The following is a 23,951-nucleotide window of genomic DNA, read 5'->3' on the forward strand; positions in this document are numbered from 1 at the left end:
AACGACCAACACGGTGGAGGGCGACGGTGGACTGATAAATTTACGTGCTGTTTTTTTTCGAGAGATACACGTGGAGATGTTGTACTAATTAGTAGGGACATATATATATATATATATATATATATATATATATATATAATATATATACATACATTTTCATTCCTCTATCCTCCACCGTCTATTTCCTCCTATCAATCGTTTACCAAAAAGGATTTTTTCTCAATTCCGAGGTTCGTTGACTCAAAACAAATAGGATATTTAACCCATTGTTCGAAACCCATTGTGGGTTTACGTTTAAACCTAAAATCTCACAAGCCCTTGTCTATTATCAGCAGAATGCAGACGAAATGCTTCACTTTACACAGAGTCGGTGGAGAAAATTCTCTGATGGGATTTGGTGAAGACGAGAATTCGAAAATGCTCCATCGAGATTGAAGAGGAATATTTAAAATTGTAAAATTGTAATATAATATTTAGGATTATTTAAAAAATTTTACAGATGCACAAAAATGCTTAAAAATGGGGCTTAATACAAAAAAAATCTAAGTGTTATATACGAAACTATATGTGTTACCCATGTTTTAGTACTATTTATAACAGTCAATTTGTCTAGTAATAAAACCACCGCCCTCCACCGTCGCATAGAATTTCTGCCGGCGTCTCCACCGCCTCTTAAATCTGTGGAAGTCATCTGCGGAAGCGGCAGTTGTTACAATGCAGAAGTCGACGACGACGGTGGAGGAAGAAGTTATATAAGTGTCATCGTAAATACAAAGGAATCCTGAGTACCAGACACCGCCACCATATCGGCGGACGATATGGCGGTCTATCTTTCTTGATTACTCAAACTAGCTCGGAGGCACTATGTTTTATGAGGCACTCTGACACCGAGATGAAATTGTGGATTAAAGATGTAGTTTGGAAAAATGTCACGGATTTTGTAACTGAAGTAAAACTTCTTAGGATATATATATATATATACTAGCTGACCCGGTAGACATTTTCCTGTAACCTTGTCTATAAATTGAAAGTTTCGATATTATTAATTACTTACCTGTAACCTATAATTATACTTCTATCGATATGCGACGTTATTTCAGTAGAGAGTAAGATAAACCTAATTTCAAAATTTCATGCAAATTGGAGCACAGTAAAAGAAAATCACACCCAAAACGCTCCATTAAAAAAAAAACGTTTTTTTGAATTGTGATTAAGTAAAGTAAGGCAAAACAGACTGCATTAGTTAAAAAATAATAATCTGTCAAATTGAATTATATAGGCTATGTTGATGTGCAATCACTGACAGACGCATGTGCATCTGCCAAACCATATACTGTATCTTATATTATTTTAACTTTTGGCACATCTCAGCTGCTTTTCGGCTATAATAATGTAGACATTACATTTTTTCTATCATAATCAGGAATATAATATATTCTAATACTGTCTAGACTCATAAGTGAATAGAAATGTTTGGCAAATGACAGTCTTCATTTGTTTTTAATGTCAAACAATGCCTAAAATATTTTCAAAGTCAAACAATTATAAGCGACTTTTTGTAATTTTTTCCATTCATTTCTACAATCTAACTATATTTCTATGAATCAAAAAATCCTAGAAAATTCCCTTAACAAACTTCAGGAAGATTTATGAAAATCCGAATAAACGTTTAGGAGAATTAATATTTATACCCTATTACAGATGAATTTTATATATATAAGATATATATCAATGTCAATCAATGATAAACGGTTTTTGTAATTTTTTCCATTTATTTCTACACATCTAACTATATTCTATGAATCAAAAAATCCTAGAAAATTCCCTTGACAAACTTCAGGAAGATTTATGAAAATCTGAATAATCGTTTAGGAGGATTAACCTTTTATACCCCATTATTGAAGAATTTTATATATATATATATATATATATATATATATATTATTATAGATGAATAAAATATAAAAAATAAAACTCACCAACAGCCGAAGGCACCACCACACACCAAATCAGCCCTCCACCAAACACTCCATTTCTATTGTCACTTCTCCACCTTTTCACTTTTTAAAAAAAATTCACTGAAAATAAACAAAACCAAAAAACCAAATTAAAATAATATTCAAACCAAATTAAATTCTGTTCATATACATTTTATTTCAATACATAATTCGAAAAGAGTCATTTTAAAACACTTTATACAAATATTATTTTATCAATTAATATTACACTAATGATATTTTATTTTTTAACATTAACTCTTATGGGATATGGTAGTATGGATATCATAATTTATATCGATATAACAATCGATATAATAATCGATATAAAATAATAAGTTTAGATATAAAAAACTGACAGGAGTAAATAAATTTTGCTTTAACTCAAGTACACTTTTAAGTAAGATAGGAGAGTAAGCTTATTATCGAATAGGCCTTTTAATTTATTTATTTATTTAGTTCCTACGCCACTGTGTTAAATATTATTCACATGTACAAGGTTCAGTCCAGTAACAAACATTTGTTTATACAACAATAATAATAATTTTTTTTATATTTCTTACAGTAACATACTTTTTTTCAAAAATTATGTTTAATAACATTTCAATACTTACATTTATTATTTATTGTTATTTGATATTATACTAGAGATATGTACAAAGTTTATAAAAGTCGAATGTCGAAGATAAATCATCGATTTAATCGATTTTTGTATCGATTTCTATGTCAAAATTTGATATACCTGACAGTGTAGAGTGACAGAGTAAAATACATGAGTATGATGTAACCTCCAAAATTTAGCAACTACCTTTTTAAATGTAATTTTTTGATAAAAGGACAAGAGATACCAATTTTTGTTGTTAATAAAAGTTGTAGATAATTTAATTGGCTATAAATTTGCTGAATATCGCAAAATGGTGGCACATTTCGTTTAGAAGTTATAAATAAATAAATAAAAATTGAGCTGGTCCAAAAGTGTGAAGCAAGATATACTGATGCAACCTCCAAAATTTAACAAGAACCTATTTCATTGCAAAATTTGGGTAAAAGGATAAGAGATACAAAATTTTGTTGTTAATAAAAGATATAGATAATTTAATTGGCTATAAATTTGTTAAATATTGCAAAACAATCGGACAATTAGTTTAGAAGTTATAAACAAATAAATAAAAATCTAGCTGGTCCAAAAGTATAAAGTAAGATATATTAATTTTGTATAATTTAAAAACAATTTTTTTAAATGTAAATTTTGGATAAAAGAATAAGAGATAGAAAATTTTGTTATTAATAAAAGTTGTAGATAATTTAATTGGCTATAAATTTGCTGGATATTGCAAAATAATCGGACAATTTGTTTGGAGGTTATAAACAAATAAATAAAAATCGAACCGGTCCAAAAGTTATATCCGACCCTGTATATATATATATTTATTTATATATATATATATATATATATATATATACAAACATACATATATATATATATATATATATATATATCTACACATATTTATTCAAATTATATTATGCACATTTGTCCTCAGTAATCCGATTACTCCACCGTAATTCCCAAATTAAATAAAAACAGTATTATTCATCGATGCTTCATACAAAACGCAGATATATCATTATTTAAACATTTGATATGATGAAATTATTATTTAAAATAGAATTTTAATTAAACCTTTATTATTATTAGTCAATATTGTATTTGCGGCCATGCCACTAGAATTTAATTCGGTTTAAATAGAATAAATATTATAAAAGATATGTTGGAGGTTGTTTTTTGTTTGATATGAACACATTTGATGTACAGAACACATTTGTAATTGACTAGAATAGGATAATTGATTTAAGGGGCACAACTAGTGTGAAATTTTCAAAAAATCGAATTTTCAATTTTTCCATATTTCGATAAGTTATACCTTTAAAAATAACATACCAAAATTTTAAATCGATATCTTAAATGGTTTTTGAGTCACAGCCATTTAAAGAGTATATATATAGTATATAGTATAACGATCATTTTATCTTTAAACGCGTTTTTCTCGAAACAGCATTTTCCGAATTTGCTGCAGCGATTACTCAAAAACAAATGATGCGATCACGTTCAATTTTTTTTTACATGTTCTATATATAGTTCTCCGCAAAATAAACTATCGATTTCTTGATCGGATCAAAAATCGAATTTTGGCAGTCCAAAAACGACCAAAATTTTGGGTAAAATTTGACTTTTTTTTTAAAAAAACGCCGTCATTTTGTCAATTTTTGATTTTTTTTATCGTAGTTCATTTTACAGACAATATTATCTAGTTTAACGAGAATTTTTTGTTTTTAAATTTCATCCACGTAGAAGGCCGAAATCACTTGCAAGGGCCTTATTTTTGGTGCGCCGTTGGAGATCGACGATAACTTAAAAAATATTCAATTTTTTTCTTTAAAAACAAATACTGTGTATTTTTAAAACATGTATAAATATACTCCTAAAATTTTGAAATAATTGATAAAGTAGTTTGTTTAATATGAATTCTCAAAAATCACCTTTTTTTAGGCGGTTACATAGGGGTGCCCATTAATCACGTGATCGATATTTTAAGGATTTTTGGACTCCCCTCCCCCTTGGTGGTAAGTGGTCATATTCAATATTACCCCCCCCCTCTCCCCGCTAAGAAGACAAAGTTGTAAAATTTTTGATTTTATCGAAAATGTTTGGATTTTTCTGAAAAAAAAAATTAAGGTAAAAAATAAATACACGTGATATCTTACTATACCCCATGTTCTTCCACGTGATACTTTGTGAATTTTTGTTGAACCCCCCCTCCCCCTCACGTAATTAATAAACGCCCCCTCACGTTAATTATTTACGTCAAACATCATTTTAAGTCTCCACCGTCCAATAATGTACTTTGAACCCTCCATTGTCACAATTTTTGTTCCTACCATATAATTCTGGCCATATTCATAAATTATTTCTATCATTTCTATTATTTTTTACATTTTCAAACACAACTTTCCGGAACCCGATTGGCCATAAGGCGATCTTTGATCGCCTGGGCATTCAAATCCGGGTCACTACCCGCTCCGGGGCTCGTCGCACAGGACCGGCCCAATAATAAATCTTTGGGTCGTGTGTCCCACGTGTCAGAGCACCCGGAGGCTGGCCTTACATATTGCCGAACTACGTGAGTTCGGCCCAAAGTTCCGTTTGTCTGAAATGCAGCATTTTAAAGAAAAAAAAACAGGTTTAGGATGTTAGATGGTTAGTTTTTGTTGGTGTTAGTATAAAACTTACCGTGTCGTGTATTTCAGAAGGATTGGCCCAATGATTTGGCCTTCCAGGGCCGGATGGTAAAACTGGTTTTATAAACATGGTATCGTCTTCGGGTGCTCCGAGTTCTGAAAAAAAAACAATAGTATATGTTAACTATTACTAATATATTATCATAAATCTTTTCCTCTTACCATGTTTGGCAGGAATGACATCAGGATCCTCCTCCTGGCCAGTTGTCAAAGTGGTGACAACTGCCTGGCCAGGTTTTCCGCTTGGAACCCAAGTTTTATTATGGTGCACGTTATTAAGACCAGCAGAACCATTATTGGGTACAGATCCTGATCCGGCCCTTCTGGAATTTCTTCTCACCTTGTAAACTACTGCTAAAGTGGCCAGGAGCAAGGTTAGGGCTATACCAGCCCCAACACCAAGGAGGGGTGAGAGGGTTCCGAATTGGTTGGCTGAAAAAAAAAATAAGAATTTTATTCTAACAAATATCATGAAAATGGATTTGAACTAGTTTTGGTGGAGCAACCAACTAGTAAAATTTTTTTGTGAGAAAAAGTGCTAAGTAGAATTTAGAATTAATATTTACCAGTGCGTTTTTCTGCATCAGTGAAGTACACGCCTTCAATAATAGAAGCCTGTGACCTCCCTTTGGCATTCACTGCATATATAACTATCCTGAACATAACTTCTTGCTCCAAACCGTCCAGAAAGAATTCTGGTTCCATCGGATTTGTCTGGTTGTACCTGTAAACAAAAATATTTTTTTTTCAATTTTATGCATAAATCAAATCAAAATCAAAATCATCTACAGATCAGCAAAACGTACACGAACCACAACCCCTCCACCGTCCCGTAACCGGTGGAGTGTCGGCGGTATCCAAATCCCCTGAACAATGAATTTTAATCATTTATTTACCGCCCTATTATTTAATATTTATTCATCGACGCACCCACCAGTCGAAAATAAATAATTTCCAAAACAAAAACACCGAAATCAGAATATAGAATTCTATTTCTATCGATATCGTCGTATTTATATGAAGCGTAAATTTATCGCTCCACCGTCAGTTGTAAATGATTGTATGTAATTAATGAGAGGGAAAAAATTAATGTTTTTTTCTCTCGATGGTTTGTTTGAATTAATGATATGTACAGCACAGGTTTTAATTGTGAAATATTTATAATTGGAATTATAAATCAGATTTTATTGTAAGTCGAAACGTCGATTGCACATATATACACGCGTGATGGAAATTTAATGATATTGTAATTGCGTTTTTCGTTAATGAGAAACTGAAGTAGTTTCGATGGAATTTGTGGAATGTAATAGGAATTAATGATTTATTTTATATATGTATAGGTATAATAAATAATAGAAATATATATTTTTTATCTCACCTGGCTAATCGTGATCTTCCAGCAAATAATTCCAACAAAAAGTGTTGGGGAAGTCCTCCATCGTAACCAGAAATACATCCCACTTCTGCAGAACCAGAACTTTGGTTGTAGAGGGTGCAATTTTTTGGAGCTGCAGGGAGACCTGACAAAAAAAAACAATCAAATTTTAAAATTATATAAGCTCAATTGCTCCACCGAAATAATATTATCAAGTATTTAATAATAATAATAATTATAATTTATATTTGATCTAAAATATTAAAAAGGAATCTCTACTGACGAGCAAACCTAAAACTTGACCTAGAAAATATAATAAAGGACTCTACTGACGAGCAAACCCAAAATTTTAATAAAAAAATACGATAAGAAACTCTACTGACAAGTAAATTTTAATTTTGATCTAGAATGTTAAAAAGGGACTCTACTGACGAGCAAACCTAAAATTTGACCTGGAATATTAAAAAGGGACTCTACTGACGAGCAAACATGAAATTTTGATCTAGAATGTTAAAAAGGGGACTCTACTGACGAGCAAATGTGTAAGAAACCATAAAATGTGTTTTATCATTATTACTATTATTATTATTGTTTTCTATGAAATTTCTTACATATTATTTATGTAGTTTTTTTTAATTTTTAGTTAAATTGATTGCCACTGAATGAAGGCTAAGATGCTAACCGAAACGTATGGATTTTAAATGAATAAATTTCTAAAAACTCTCATACTATTTTTATGATGTAACGCCTGATGAATTTTAACTCAAATAAAATATATTATATCAAATCAAATCAAGACTTTTCAAATATATATGTATATATATATATATATATATATATATAGATATATCAAAATTCATTACAAGCAGTCGTCGTCGACAAGTATTATCGTCGCAAAGTTTCGACTTTGAAACATTCACACAAGGCGCCACATGTGTGAATTGAAAACCAAAAATTAAATCTACCAGAACATTTCATCCTCCACTTCTCCACCGTTTTCAAAAAAAAAATGACAAAGAATTTGAAACTCGTTACATCTCAATTTTGTCCTATGTCAACATACCACTTACACTAGTTCCATTTCCATTTCCCATTTCTTTATATTGTGAATATTCATCTCCAAGAAAATAAATTGAAGTCGCGCGCACTCGTTCACTCAAATTGACAAACGAATTTCCGTCTGCGACTTGCCAATAGGCAATATATGTACAGTAGGTACTCATATCTCCACCGTTTTCAAAAAAAAAAAATGACAAAGAATTTGAAAACTCGTTACATCTCAATTTTGTCCTATGTCAACATACACTTACACCTAGTTCCATTTCCCATTTCCCATTTCTTTATATTGTGAATATTCATCTCCAAGAAAATAAATTGAAGTCGCGCGCACTCGTTCACTCAATATTGACAAACGAATTTCCGTCTGCGAAACGAATTTCCGTCTGCGACTTGCCAATAGGCAATATATGTACAGTAGTACTCATATCTCTTACTGAGAAATAATATTCTCGAAATATTCTATAAATTTCCTTCGTTTGAATAGTGATTCCTTAATGAGAAACTTTCGAGATGAGTTGCTGCAGAAATAATAGGAACACTCTCTCGAGTGTAGTTGTTACGGTGGAGAGACAGAGAGGAAAAATTTTGAAGGAAACGATATAAAATTAATTATACTATATATATATGTAAGATTACATATATAGACAATTCTAGATGTAAATTTTGCTTGTGAATGAAGTGGAGAACAATGAAGGTGGAGACAATGTGTTACAAGGTAAATGATTAGTTGTGGAGGAAGATGTGACAAAATGCCACTTACACGTAGTTTATTAACTTCCTGTAGGGTAGTTCAAGTAATGGGCCGAAAATCGAAAATGAAAATTTATGCATTTCTCGACGTTTTGAAGGTTTCTGAACATTTTACTGGCATACCTAACAAAAAAAAACTAATGAACGTGTGTGTGTGCGGATACAAATTTTTCTGATGACTATTTTGGGCGCACAAATCAATCGATTTGAATGGTTCAAAAATATTCGATCCCTATTGATAGAGGGATATGCTGATTAGTTTTTGGCAAAGGCAGGTCCAGCCGTTACGGAGATATGAAGCAAAAAGTGCAGAAAATACAAATCAAGTTTTTGAGAGAAAGGAGTATCGGGTTTCAATGATCTAAAAAACATTGGGTTTGTAATAATTGTGAGATGAAGTGATTAATTTTTCGCAAAGGCAGGTCCCGCCATTTCGAAGATACAGAGCTAAATGTGCAAAAAATGGCAGTTTTTTAGTGAACTGAGCGTCCGATTTGAATTATTCAAAGAACTTTCTGCTTGTATTGACAAAACAATTGCTTTTGATGATAAAAAATATGACAAAAATGTAAAATTGCCGCCAAGCTAAGCACAGTATAAGTGAAATTATCGCACAGAATTATTTGCAAATGCGTTTAGACTGTGACTATGTCGAAGCACTTTTTCAATTTTCGAATTCCAAATTGACCTAGAAAATAGAATAAGGAACTTTACTGACAAGCAAACATAAAATTTTGATCTAGGATATTAAAAAGGGACTCTACTGACGAGCAAACCTAAATTTTGAACTAGAAAATTTAATAAGGGACTCTACTGACGAGCAAACCTGAATTTTAATGTAGAAAATATAATAAGGGACTCTATTGAAGAGCAAACATGAAATTTTGGCCTAGGATATTAAAAAGGGACTCTAATGACGAGCAAACATGAAATTTTGATCTCGAATGGTTAAAAGGGACTCTACTGACGAGCAAACCTAAAATTTGACCTAGAAAATATAATAAGAAACTCTACTAAAGAGCAAACATGAAATTTTGATCCAGAATATTAAATAGGAAATCTACTGACAAGCAAACATGAAATTTTCATCTGGAATATTAAAAAGGGACTCTACTGACGAGCAAACTTTAATTTTGATCTAGAAAATAGAAATAGAAAAATGCCGCCAAGCTAAGCACAGTATGAGTGAAAATGTCGCACAGAATTATTTGCAACTGCGTTTAGACTGTGACTGTACGGGAGCACTTTTTCAATTTTGTGTAAATTAGGCACCTATTTTTTTTTGAAATTGAATTCGAAATGAAATGACGATTGTTAATATTTCAGGAAATAAATTGTGGAGATTTATGATTTGAATTTGATTTGATCTCAGATATAACAAACAAGATAGCAAAAATAATGAACGTTACAGTATTTGTAGTAATATATTTAAAAACGTTTAAAATTTCTCGAATATTTCATTACGGTACGGGAAGATCCAGAAATTCACCTTAAGGCACAATGCCATACACCACTAGTTTTAAATTACAAATACACACTATTATTTCTACTTACCAGCAAAAACAACTTGAAATATACAAGGCCTCTGCTGTTTCCCGACATCATTGATGGCCCAACAGCTAAGTGACCCGTAATCCTGGTCACTGACAGGTGTGTATCTCAAAGTACTCGTAGTTTCATTGGTTGTAAACCTGGCAGGATCCACAGGTAAGGTTTCACCTGAATTATTAAATTGCCATCGAAAGGCCTTGGCTCCAGGATCGGATTGGACGGAACATCTTACCAGGACTTCTTCACCTCGACCGGCGCCTACTATGGAGACGTGGTCCCAGTTGCAGACAGGAGCATCTGGAAAAAAAATATTCATAAATATAGAATACTTTACATTCTATTATATATATATATATATATATATATATATATATATATATATATATATTCCACCATCTATTAATTTCATAAAACTTTTTGCCCGTGGAGATTGCTCCACCGTCAATCCTTTTCACAACGTACGTAACGACAATCTATTGACTCTTATCGCTAACTTCACACCTGAACGGATGCTCTGTTTCAATGCGGACATCATGCATTGCTGTCACAATAGCCTTTGATATGGATTAGGGGAGGATGGGGTACTTGGGATTGATGTTAATTAGAACAAAATAATTATTTTGGAGATAGGAGATTAATTTGGGTTATATAGGTATATGGTGGAGTACTAGGTACCAAACGTTCTACATCAAAATTAAAGTTTGCTCGTCAGTAGAGCCTCTTTTTCTATTTACTAGATGAAAATTTTAGGTTTGCTCGTCAGTAGAGTCCCTTTTTCTATTTACTAGATGAAAATTTTAGGTTTGATAATCAGTAGAGTCCCTTTTTAACATTATAGATGGAAATTAAAGTTTGCTCGTCAGTACAGTCCCTTTTCAACATTCTAGATCAAAATTAAAACTTGCTTGTCAGTACAGTCCCTCACTGTATTTTCTAGATCAGAATTTTAGGATTGCTCGTCAGTAGAGTCCCTTTTCTATTTTCTGGATCAAAATTCAAGTTTGCTCGTCAGTAGAGTACCTTTTTAACATTCTAGATCAAAATTAAAGTTTGCTCGTCAGTAGAGTCCCTTTTTAATATTGTGGATCAAAATTTTATGTTTGCTCGTCAGTAGAGTCCCTTATTATATTTTCTACATCAAAGTTTTAGGTTTGTTCGTCAGTAGAGTCCCTTTTAAACATTCTAGATCAAAATTTTACGTTTGCTCGTCAGTAGAGTACCTTTTTAACATTCTAGATCAATATTAAAATTTGCTTGTCAGTATAGCCCCTTTTAGCTTTGCTCGTCAGTAAAGTCTCTTTTTAACATTCTAGATCAAAATTAAAGTTTGCTCGTCAGTAGAGTCCCTCATCGTATTTTCTAGATCAAAAGGAACTCTGCTGACAAGCAAACCTAAAATTTGACCTGGAAAATATAATAAGGGACTCTACTGACGAGCAAACTTAAATTTGGTCTCGAATGTTGAAAAGGGACTCTACTGATGTTGACCTAAAATATAAAGAAGGTAATAGTTTGCTACTGACAAGCAAAAATAATTTTTGATCCAGCAGATGAAAAAAACTACTGTCTTATATGACAGTATATTGTTTTTGAACTGTAGTGTCTATAGTCGACACTCGTACACACAGGTCGTTTATAGGCGAAGCAGAAACATTTCTAAAAAAATTGACTTCTTTAAACGTATTTCAAAAATAATCACCAGAATTTAGTTTCTAGTATGACCTTAATTTTTCATAATTTTCTATCCCCTTAGCCGCAAACCGCCACTGGCGGTTATCCCAAACACATATCCGTAACAAGCCAACCGTGTCGGTCTGTACATCAGTCAGCACCATCATGTACATACCCTCCACCGCCCTGGTGGTCTCATACTCATCCCTCGGTGGTGCCACAAACTGAAATAATGTACCGATCGCCACGGCGGCGGACAAAGCTCCATGTCGAGGTCATAAAATTTTATCGCGACTCGATAGCCGCATTGGCGGTGGAGGATGGAAAGAGTTTTTGTATGAATGTGGAGGGTTGTCGTTTTTACTTTATTTTCTGTTCATTGTCCTGAGCGCGGGCGATAAATTTATGTGCGTGTGGATAACAAAGAGAAAACAGACCGTTAGTGTAAACTAGTGGTGTATGGCATCGTGCCTTAAGGCAAATTGCTGGAACTTCCCGTACCGAGAAATTTTAAACGTTTTCAAACATATTATTACAAATACTGTAACTTTTATTATTAACTTCCCGAAGGAGAAGTTTATGTTTTCATTAAAAAATCCGAATCGCTAATTTTATGTTTTCTCGACGTTTCACGCCATTCTGAATCGAATGAGACCAAAACGGTCGGACCGATGCTCGTCTGTAGAGTCCTTTTATTAATTTCCTGTCCTTTGCTCGTCAGTAGAGTCCTTTTTTAATTCTATATTAGTGTGCTCGTCAGTAGAGTCCCTTTTTTAATTCTATATTAGTTTGCTTATCAGTAGAGTCATTTTTTAAATTCTAGATTAGTTTGCTCGTCAGTAGAGTCCCTTTTTTAATTCTATGTTAGCTTGCTTGTCAGTAGAGTCCTTTTTTTAATTTTAGATTAGTTTGCTCGTTAGTAGAGTCCCCTTTTTTAATTCTATATTAGTTTGCTCCTCAGTAGAGTCCCTTTTATGTATATTTTAGCTTTATCTCGTCAGTAGAGTCCCTATTTCAATTCTATATTAGTTTGCTCGTCAGTAGAGTCCTTTTTTTAATTTTCTAATTATCTACGATCTATCTTCTATTCGCTTGTCAGTAGAGTCTTTTTCATACTTCGAAGTATATTTATATTGACTTTGTTCGTCAGTGGAGTCTCTTTTCAATATAACATAGTAAAAAAAATGCGGACATACAAAACACACAGACATCCATTTAGCTTCTGAGGTATGCCAGTAAAATGTTCAGATACCTTCAAAACGTCGAGAAATGTAAAAATTTTCATTTTCGATTTTCGGCCCATTACTATAACCACTACCCTAAGGGAAGTTAAAAATAATCTTACACTCAACCTAATTATTTTTTACCTCCAACCCAATTACCATTTTAAAATTACCAATCCCGCCACCTCATTTATTATTCCAATATCTCTCTTTCTATGCAATCGATATATTTACAATTCAAATTTGTTTTAATCGGCCAAGTAATCCTGGCGGTGGAGACCTGGTGGAGCTCCGGTGGAGATCGGGCCAGTTAAAAAGCAATTAATTATGCAGAACACAAAACCTCGTTTCGTTTCGATTCTTGAATAATCTTATTTCGAAAACCGATTTAAAAGTGATCGACGAAACGTCGCCGTCGTCTAATCAGATTATGGAGAGAAACAAAAGATAAAGGATTGGTGGGTTGACTTAGTTTTAATTTAATAAGATAATAATGAATTCAATTACATAAATATGATTTTGCGGTAAAACTTTTTTAGACGCGACAAGGGTGTAAATACGTACAAATGCTACGAAAGTGCGTTACGGCCGAGTCGAATGCCAATGCAAAAACTCATCATTTGTTCTCCATGATATCATTTCTATACGGGTCGATTGTGATTAGTCGTCGTGTATGTGAATAGAGATCTGTCGTTGTATGCGTACCGAATGAAATCGGCATACATAAATAAACATTTTAACAAGAACAAATTTTGATTTAGATTTGTAGAGAAAAATATTTTACCCTGTTCCTTGAAAATAATAAAATAAATTAAACATTTGTGCTGTGTAGTAAACGTAAGTTTATTGATTACAAAATATTTCTATATTACTCGTGAATTAAAAGGGACTCTACTAACGAGCAAAATATAAACAAAATTAAAAAGGGACTCTACTTACGAGCAAAATGAAAATAAAATTCAAAGGGACTCTACTGATGATTAAATTAAAATTAAAGGTAAAAGGGACTATACTGACGAGCATACTGAAAGGTACTCTACTGATGAGCAAAATAAAAATAAAATTAAAAAGAGACTCTACTGACAAGCAAAATAAAAATAAAATTCAAAGAGACTCTACTGATAATTAAATTAAAATTAAAGGTATAAAGGAACTACACTGACGAGCCTACTGAAAGGGACTCTACTGACGAGCAAAATAAAAATAAAATTAAAAAGGAACTCTACTGACGAACAATCTAAAAATAACATTAAAAAGCGACTATACTGACAAGAAAAATAAAATTAAAAGAAAAAGGGACTATACTGACGAACATACTGAAAGGGACTCTACTGACGAACATACTAAAAATAAATTTTAAAAGAGACTCTACTGACGAGCAAAACTAAAAATAAAAGAAAAATAAACTCTACTAATAAATGAATTAAAAACGTAAGAAATTGAGACTCTACTGACGAGCAAAATAAAAATAAAATTCAAAGAGACTCTACTGATGATTAAATTAAAAATTAAAGAAAAGTGGACTCTACTGACGATCACAATAAAAATAACATTAAAAAGGGACTCTACTGACGAGCAAAACTAAAAATAAAATAAAAAATGGACTTGTGGTTTCTGTTCAAAAAATGAGACTGTATCGCCAGCGAAATAATCAAAAAAATGTCAAGCAGTCAATGAATGTATGTTAATTTTAATTACATGAAGTTCTTCAAGTTGTGAAAACAATATTTGTATAGGCGTTGTTTAACATAATCCATTGTGTGAACAAATATTATAGAATTTATTAATCAGCAATTATTCATTTCTAAATGCTAATTACAATGACAAACCGATCACGTCATATTTGAAGTATGACTTTAATTACATAATTGTTTTTAAATGCTATACATATTTTAATGCTATTATAAATATATAATTTATAATTTATCATTATATAAATGTGTATAATAGTTGACACTAATAAATGTGTGCATCACGAGTGGTACCATATTCCTAATAAACATTATTCAAAATTGTTATATAATGTATTTATTTTTATTTCAAATGCCATCTTGTACAGTTGCAAATAAGTTTTACTTCAATCGTATGTGAACCTTTTTTGTTTTGTGATTTAAATCAAGTAAAGTGTCTTCAAGGTCTGTTATAGTAAGGTAAGAACAACAACAAGTGACGGTGGAGTGCGGTGGAGCGCGATCTTTCGTACGTTGAATAAATAATAATTTCACTCGAAAATTCCTTCGCCTTTAACGCTTCCATTAAATATTTAAGGAGAAAGCGCGACTGCCTTAGAGGTATATACGCATATACGCATATGCGAGATTATGGAAAATATTTAATTTGGAATTATATACAGAAAACAGTAATTAAATCTTATTAGATTCCTGAAAAATCCGATTAAATGCTTGCTTTACATCACTAGTATTTTATATTTATCATCCAATAATTAGCCGTTGGCGTCAATTTACATCGTAACAAGTATTTGTAACCTTTCTAAGGACTAGAATTACATATTTCTGATTTTTACATGAATTTAAATTGGACGTCCGTGAGCAACACTTATTATATTTCATGGCAGCTTTTTTGCAGTTTTTCCTTCATAACAAGCCAACGCCTGTTAATCCGGCACTAATGACCATTCTAGGAGCTGAAAAAATTATATATATATATATATATATATATATATATTTATATATAGTAACAAGCTGTGGAGGCACCTATCCAATTACTGAATACGAAACAAGTTAGGTGAGACAAAAGTGACTTTTAATTAATATATTTAATCAAAAATACATATAAAATTTTATATAGAGCTATTTATTTCTACCAACATTTATCAAATTTTTCTTAAAAATCTCAGTCTCCACCGTCGGTAGTTTCGACCCTGCATTCGTCCCGTGAACCGGGCCGTTAAGCCGTCAAGCGGCGCTAAAATATGATAGCGGCCAGACAGCCGTTACTCATCGCACAACGGATTGTGCAACGGACCGTGCACAACGACAGGGCGCCGTTTTGACAATTATCGGTAGAACGAGAAGCGGTGGAGCAAAAGGCAAAACGATAGCCAACGACAAATGGAAAGTGATGGTAATAGATTTTTTAAGTAAAACTTTTTTAGGCGCGGCATGGTTGTGAATCCGTACAAATGCAACGGAAATTATTACGTCAAGCTGAAGTGATCGTTTAGATGACTCGCGCTTACGACGCTACTTAGCGCAGCTATCGCAATTATTCGATCTAGTCTGCGAGCGAAACAAAAAATACATCAAATGTCAATTCATATGTCAAAAACAAAAAAAAAATGTGTCGACTTTCACTTGAGTTTTGTATTTAGCTCGTAGTCTCTAAATATTTTTTTGAAGTAAAACTTCTTTAGGCGCGATATGGGTTAGCAGTATAATTCGTGAGTAAATAAAAATGTCAGGATCGGAAGAATATTTTATCCCGTCCCCCATAAATAATTGTAGTGAAAATGATCGCAAATAAATGATGAAAAATAATGAAACAAAGGAAAAATCTGCGCTGCGTGAGAAATATAAGTTTATTGAAGTACTTTGTATTATCAGAGTTTTTCGAGGTTACTATATACCTTTGAGGTTATTACTAGGGTTTTTCGGTTTTTAAAAACCGGTTTTATAAAACCGGTTTTTTGCAAAAATTATGGAATTCGAAAACCGGTTTTTTAGTGAAAAAAGTCGGTTTTCACTGTATAAATGGAAAATGACAAATATAGCCAAATAAAAAAGATAGATGAAAGCGTTTTGATTCTTAAAATCATGTAGGTTCAATAGCATTTGATATTTTATCAGTTTGCAATGGTTCCCAGAAAGGTTTCACATATACTATATATTAATTTAGATTTTTATACCACTATATATATTAATTTAAATCAGTGTAACATCTTCTTGAAGAAGTAATTTCCTCTACTCAAACTTGAAAAAAAGAGTTTTGAACCCTGGAAGCCACAAATTAAAGAACAAAAAACTTAGAATTATTATGTTAACAATTAAGCATAATTTGGTCGCAAGTATGAGATTATTTTCTATTTCAGGAAATATTACGAGTAAACAAAGGACACGTCTAAGTAGCAATTCGATAGACGTTCTAAGTTTTTTCACATCATATGTTATTAAACAAAAAAAACAATTAAAATGTTTGGAATTAATTATTTAAAATTGCTCGGAACAGACAATACCCGAGTTTAGCTTAATTGTTTTTAAAACTGAAATTGATATTAACAAGTATGTATCAGCATGTATCTAATTTTTTTTATTTTTTTTTATTTAATGAATGTTTTTTATTTAAAAATGTATTATTTTTACTTATTCGAAAACTTTCCTTTTTCTATCATAAAAATATTCTCATTCTTATATACGTGAAAATGATTTATGAATAACAAATAATTATTTTCAAAATTATTTAATCAAGATATATTATTATTTTTTAGTTCTACTAATTAAAATTAAAATAATTTTGTTTACTATCCATAAAATTGAACAATAAATAAATTCAGTTAAATACTGCTCTAAAACACACTAAATTTGCGGATAAATTACAGAATATTCGAACAAAAAAAATTGTTTATATATAAAATTCGAAAACCGGCTAAAACCGGTTTTTTAGTAAAGTTAAAATTCGAAAACCGGTTTTCTGAAATGTCGGTTTTTGTATAAACCCTAGTTATTACTATATTACTAAAATGGAAAATATTTTTACAAAAGACGGATACTAATGTTGCTCAAATAATGAAACTGTATCCTCAGCGAAATAGTCAAAACAAACAAGCAGTCAATAATGAAATTCTACAAACAAAATTACTTGACATGAAATTTTGAAAACAATATAATGTGACTAATAATGTAACAAGAACTGATATTTTGCAAGAGTCAAATAAAGTATTTGAACTTCCATATAAAGAATGTTTTAAAAACAATTTACAGATGATAGCTTTGGCTTTGTATGTTTTGTGTGTGATAGACTTTAGTTTCAAAGTGACTTAAAAATATTAAGTGAAGCTCAAAAACATATTCTTAATAATGGTTTTCTGAATATTGATTCAAATATTCAGGTTGGATGTCAAACTTATCGGAAGGCATTATATTCGGGTAAAATTATCAACCTAAACTAGATACTGTATCTGAAAAGTTAATTTCACCTAGGTTGTGATTCATGCAAATTAAACGATTGCGATATTCAAATGGACAATTTGGAATATTTGGCCAAATTATAAATGTGCCTGTTGACGTTAATAATATGGTTAATTTATTACCTCGTAATATTGATGATGATCATTGCATTAACGTTCACATAAAGAAGAAAATGATTCATAGATCAAGCTATGTGCAGGGCTTGATAAATAAAACAAATATAATAGTATGGTTTCAATTTTGTAGGCAAAACAGATATTACAGCTGTTCAAAGAATGATATTATATCGCCAGAGAAAAAATAAAAAAAATTACTATCAGTCAATGAATGTATGTTAATTTTAATTGCATGAAGTTCTTCAAACACAATGATGAGTGAAATTGTAAAAACAATATTTGTTTAGACGTTGTTTAACATAATCCGCTGTGTGAACGAATATTATAGAATTGATTAACAACGCATCACGAGCATTACCATCTTACTAATAAACATTATTCAAAATTGTTATATGATGAATTTATTTTAACTTAACTTAAATTTGCTACTTTGTACAGTAGCAAATAAGTTTTACTTCAATCGCGTGTGATCCATACGCGCACTCTTTTCTATTATGTAATTTAAATCAAGTAAAGTGTTTTCAAGGTTCGATGTAGTAAGGTAAAAACAACAATAAGAAGCGATGGTGGTATAGTATATGTAGTATAATAAATATCTCCACCGTATAATATTTTCAATCAAGTTTTGCATCTAGCCCTCATATCTACCCCTTGACCCACATTTTTCGAAACTAGAACTACGATTCTTTCCTCTCTGTTTTCATAACATAGTGTTATTATTATCTCGTTAAATCCGTTAGTCTGTTTGGAATCGGGCCAGAGATCTCCACCGTACAGCTGTTCGCCTCACTAGGCATTTTCTCGGCTAACTCTCGGGCAACTGTGGATATCGCTGGATAAAGGATAACGTAAAGAAAACTAAAGATTTCTATCTTCTATCTTTAGGTTTTAGGTTCGGTTTGGCTCGTTGGCGAGCCAAAAATCCACGATTTTATGGAGCGAGAGTAACGTGACGCTAACGGTGGAGATATAGGAAAAGCTGATGTGAGGAAAAAGACTATGTGGAGGAATGAAATATTAATGTACTGATTGATTGAAATTATTAGTTGTAATTTTTATACTGTCAATTCAATATTAACTTTATAGTTAATGGGCCAAAAATCGAAGATCAAAATTTTTGCATTTCTCGACGTTTTGAAGGTTTCTGAACATTTTGGGATACCTCAGAAAAAATGGATGTGTGTGTGTGTAATTTATATGTCCGCATTTTTTGTCTACGTTTTCGGGCGTACGGATCAACCGATTTAAATGGTTTAAAAAACGTTCGATTCCTATTAATGGGGAGATGTGCTGATTAGTTTTTGGCAAAGGCAAGTCCAGTCGTTACGGAGATACGGAGCAAAGAGTGCAAAAAATACAAATCGATGATGAATGATTAGAATGAAATTGAAAGAAAGGAGTATCGGATTTGAATGATCTAAAAAACTTTCTGCTTGTATTGACAAAACAATTGCTTTTGAGGATACAGGAGCACTTTTTCAATAGGCAACTATTTTTTTTTTAATTGAATTCCAAATTTAAAAAAAAATAGTTGCCTAATTCACACAAAATTATAATATAAAAAAAGGGACGAGCTTTAACCCAGAAATTGAAAAAGGGACTCTACTGACGAGCAAATCATTAAATAGTCTAGAAGAAAATAAAAAGAGACTCTACTGACGAGCTAATTATTAAACAATCTAGAAAAAAATAAAAAAGGGACTCTACTGACCAGCAAGATTATTAGACAATCTTGAATATAAAAAGGATCTCTACTGACGAATAAATCATTGAATAATCTAGAAGAAAATAATCAAAATTCCGCCGAGATAAGCACAGTATAAGTGAAAATGTCGCACAGAATTATTTAAAATGCTTTTAGACTGTGATTATGCGGGAGCACTTTTTCAATTTTGTGTAAATTAGGCAACGATGTTTTTTTTTAAATTTGAATTCAAAATGAAATGACGATTGTTAATGTTCCTGGAGATAAATTGATTTATGATTTACATTTGACTTGCTCAGTTATAACAAGATAATAAAAGCAAAAATATTGAAAGTTACAGTCTTTGTGGTAATAATATATATGAAAGCGTTTACAATTTCTCGAGTATTTCATTAGGGTTAGGGGAAGTTCCAGCAATTTGCTTTAAGGCACGGTGTCATACAACACTAGTTTCTTTTTCTGCAGCATCTGTGTTCCTCCACCTGCTGCTCCGGTGGAGGACGATGAAAAACTTTTTAATGAATATAGTGAACGCGTTTAAACAAAACAATACCGATGAAAGTTTTTACGGTTTGTTGGCCGCTCTCGTTCGCCATTCGCCATTCCGGTTGAAAGGAACAAGTATTAATTAAAACTACTACTGTTGAAATGGAACGAACGACGGTTTTAATCCTCAGAAGAGCTCTACTCAGTTGACAAGGCGATGAGGACGAATACAGTTTTGCGAAACGAATATTTTGTATATATAAATATATATATATATATATATATATATATATACTAGATGACCCGACAGACGTTATCCTGTACCTACATCTACGTTTTTTCAATATCCTATACTAATATTCACCGTTCAGTTAAAAATAATAATTATTGTTTTTCGAATTACTATTTACACCAATATATAAGTGATGTTCAAAAGTAAACTGCTTCAAATAAAATAATTCTCACAGTTAATACTTTAATTATCCCTTTAACAAATATTAAAATATGTTCAATAAAATTGTATATCAAAAATTATACACTGCAATTTATAGAACAAATTCATGTCCAATAGCTCATTTTATTTTAATAATTCCAATTTATTTTTATTTAAGGGTTATCCAGTATTTTTAGTCATACCTGTAGATGTAGATGTATAAATATATATATTTTTTGTTTATTCACAACAAAAACATTGATTTTCCGAATTTATCACACAAAAATTCATCGTCTGCTTTTGTGATTTATAGCATAAGATACACGGTTTGGAAATTGCAGAAATAATTAATATATACTTTCCACGGTTAAGGTATAATATCACCTTGGATTTTTTCACTCAAATTAATTGCTTCAATAATGTTGCCCAAAATTTTTTTAATTTCATATTATATTTTAACTGGCTTTTAGTAATTTTAATATCTAAATTACATTTTTCTCACTAATAATTCAATATACATTGTGACTTAAGTTCATATTTGAAATGAATTAATTCATCAAATCCTGTTCACATGTGCTCTATTCAACCCACGATCAACTAAATTATTGTTGTAAATGGAGCGGAAAAAAGCGTGTACTCCGTGAATTTCTATACTGAGCTCCAATTTGCGTGATATTTTGGATTTTCTTAAACCAAGTTAATTCTAGATGGAATACGATTAATTGTGTTTTCGGTGGAAATGACATTCATTGACTAGTTGATTTAAATGAAAAAAAAACAGACCTTCAACAGTACTCATTACTCATTTTAAAGCTTATTGAGCACTATAAAAAGCCATGGAATATATAAAATGTAACACCTAAACGGCTTCAAATGCAACAATTAAATTTCGAACGAAATAAAAAACAACTTCTTTTTCATACCTATCAATATTGTTTCTAGAGCACATTATAAAACGCCGATTTATTAAGATTTTAATTGATATAATTTTGTTCATTACATGATTTTCCTTGAAATGTGTATTTTTACGAAGAAACGAATTTTAAGTAACCAGTAACATCCACAACCAGTGATGTTATCCACATGGGAAGTGGCAAAAAAGTCTAAATTACTTTAGCTTTTGAACTTGAGAGTAACATGAACCTAATTCCAAAATTTCGTACAAATTAGAGCACAGTACAAAAATCAGACACAAAACGCTCCATTGGCTTGAGTAAATATTCCGTATTCAATGCCAAATATATGAATTTTTGACACAATGAAAATTCTAAATAATTTTTTGGATGAGTAAATTTTTTTGGTATTGTGATTTAGTAAAGTAAAGCAAAACACAACTGCATTAGTTAAAAAATAATAAGTTTATGATATGTCTGTTATTTTACAATTACTTTTATACATATAATATATATTTACAACACAAATTTAATTAAAATCACATCTTTTAAAAATTTAAAAATCCATTCACCTGAACTTGGCAATTTTTCTGTCTTGACATTTTAAATTTATATATTTGATGGAAAATCAATTTGTCTTATCATTAATTAATTAATTAAATTAAATATATTAATATAAACTTTGAATTAAATAATACAATACATAAAATGCAATACAATTTCTTTTATCTTTTAAAAATTTAAAATCCATTTACCTGAACTTAGCCTTTTTTCTATCTGACAATTCAAATTTTAATGAACTGTCATCACGTTTAAAACTAATAATCTGTCAAATAGAATCATATGTGCAATCACCTGTCAAACGCATGTTGACTGTATTTTATTATATTATTTTAATTTTTGGCACATCTCAGCTGTTTTTCGGCAATAACAACGTAGACATTACATTTTTCTTATTCATAATCATAAATATATTATATTTTAATATTGTCTTAGCCTATAAGTGAATTGAAATGTTTGGCAAATAACAGTGTGCATTTGTTTTAATGTCAAACCATGCCTTAAATATTTTCAATATCAATAAATAATAAGCGGTTTTTTGTAATTGTTTCCATTTATTTCTACAATCTAACTATATTTCTATGAATCAAAAAATCCTAGAAAACAAACAAGCTTCAGAAAGATTTATGAAAATCCGAATAAGCGTTTAGGAGGATTATTCTTTCATACACCATTACAGAAGAATTTTATATATTCATATATATGATATATTATGCTATTCCTATCCTAGTCGTTGGAATCAAACATCGACTTTGTTAATCGACCGCATGCCATTTCGTGTAGCAATTAAGCGTGAAGCCTCTTCGATGTAAACAACGACAGGGGAACACAACAAACACAGGTCAAGCCGCAGGTTAACTGCGTCCGTAATGCACGGAATCGGAAATTAGGAGCACTAGCAAGGGAACCATTGGGTATTGCTGTTTAGAATTTAACGTTCGATAGGTACAGGCAGCCGGAATTAAGATACATACGCGAATAGATAATAATATACATCGGCAATGAATCTTTCACACTACACATCATACACCTATAATATTTGAAAACAATAATGTAATTAAAGTCATACTTCAATTATGACATGATCGGTTTGTCATTGTAATTAGCATTTAGAACTTGAACCTTCATTAGAGAAATGAAATAATTGATAATTAATATATTTTAAAATATTTTTTCACACAGTGGATGTTAAACAACGCCTAAACAAACGTTGTTTTTGCAACTTCACTCATCATGTAATAATTGTGTTTGAAGAACTTCATGTAATTAAACTTAACATACATTCATTGACTGCTTGTATTTTTGACTATTTCGCTGGTGATACAGACACATTCTTTGAACAGCTGTAGTATGTGTCTTGAATATTAAACTAGATAAATATTTTAAATAATAAGTTTTAAACTAAAAAAAAAAGGGACTACTGATGAGCAACTTTAAAATGTGAACAAAAAATATAAAAGAAACTGTACTGACGAGCAAATTAAATTTTAAACTAAAAGAAATAAAGGGACTACTGACAAGCAACCATAAAATGTGAAGAAAAAGATATAGAAGGGACTCTACTGATGAACAAATTAAATGATAAGAAATGAACTCTACTGACAGATAAACTTTTGATCTAGAAAATTAAAAAATAGATTCTACTGACGAGTAAATCAAATTTTAAAATAAAAGAAAAAAAGGGACT

At 31.1% G+C, this 23,951-nt stretch overlaps 1 protein-coding gene across 1 annotated transcript in view; it reads right to left on the minus strand.

Annotated features, from left to right (window-relative positions):
* Positions 1–4,996: 4,996 nt before the first annotated feature.
* Positions 4,997–23,951, minus strand: part of LOC113386437 (hemicentin-1-like) — a 97,282-nt gene continuing 78,327 nt past the window's right edge. The window contains exons 10-15 of the mRNA XM_026624218.1: positions 10,036–10,329; positions 6,676–6,817; positions 5,864–6,021; positions 5,460–5,729; positions 5,290–5,393; positions 4,997–5,206 (exon numbers count right to left, since the gene is read on the minus strand). Coding sequence (XP_026480003.1) covers positions 4,997–5,206; positions 5,290–5,393; positions 5,460–5,729; positions 5,864–6,021; positions 6,676–6,817; positions 10,036–10,329 — 1,178 coding nt within the window. The remainder of the gene's footprint in view (positions 5,207–5,289; positions 5,394–5,459; positions 5,730–5,863; positions 6,022–6,675; positions 6,818–10,035; positions 10,330–23,951) is intronic.

This window comes from Ctenocephalides felis, unplaced genomic scaffold, assembly GCF_003426905.1.
Source record: "Ctenocephalides felis isolate EL2017-DRISC unplaced genomic scaffold, ASM342690v1 CF-g0.4_SCAFFOLD_03571, whole genome shotgun sequence".
Classification (NCBI taxonomy): domain Eukaryota; kingdom Metazoa; phylum Arthropoda; class Insecta; order Siphonaptera; family Pulicidae; genus Ctenocephalides; species Ctenocephalides felis.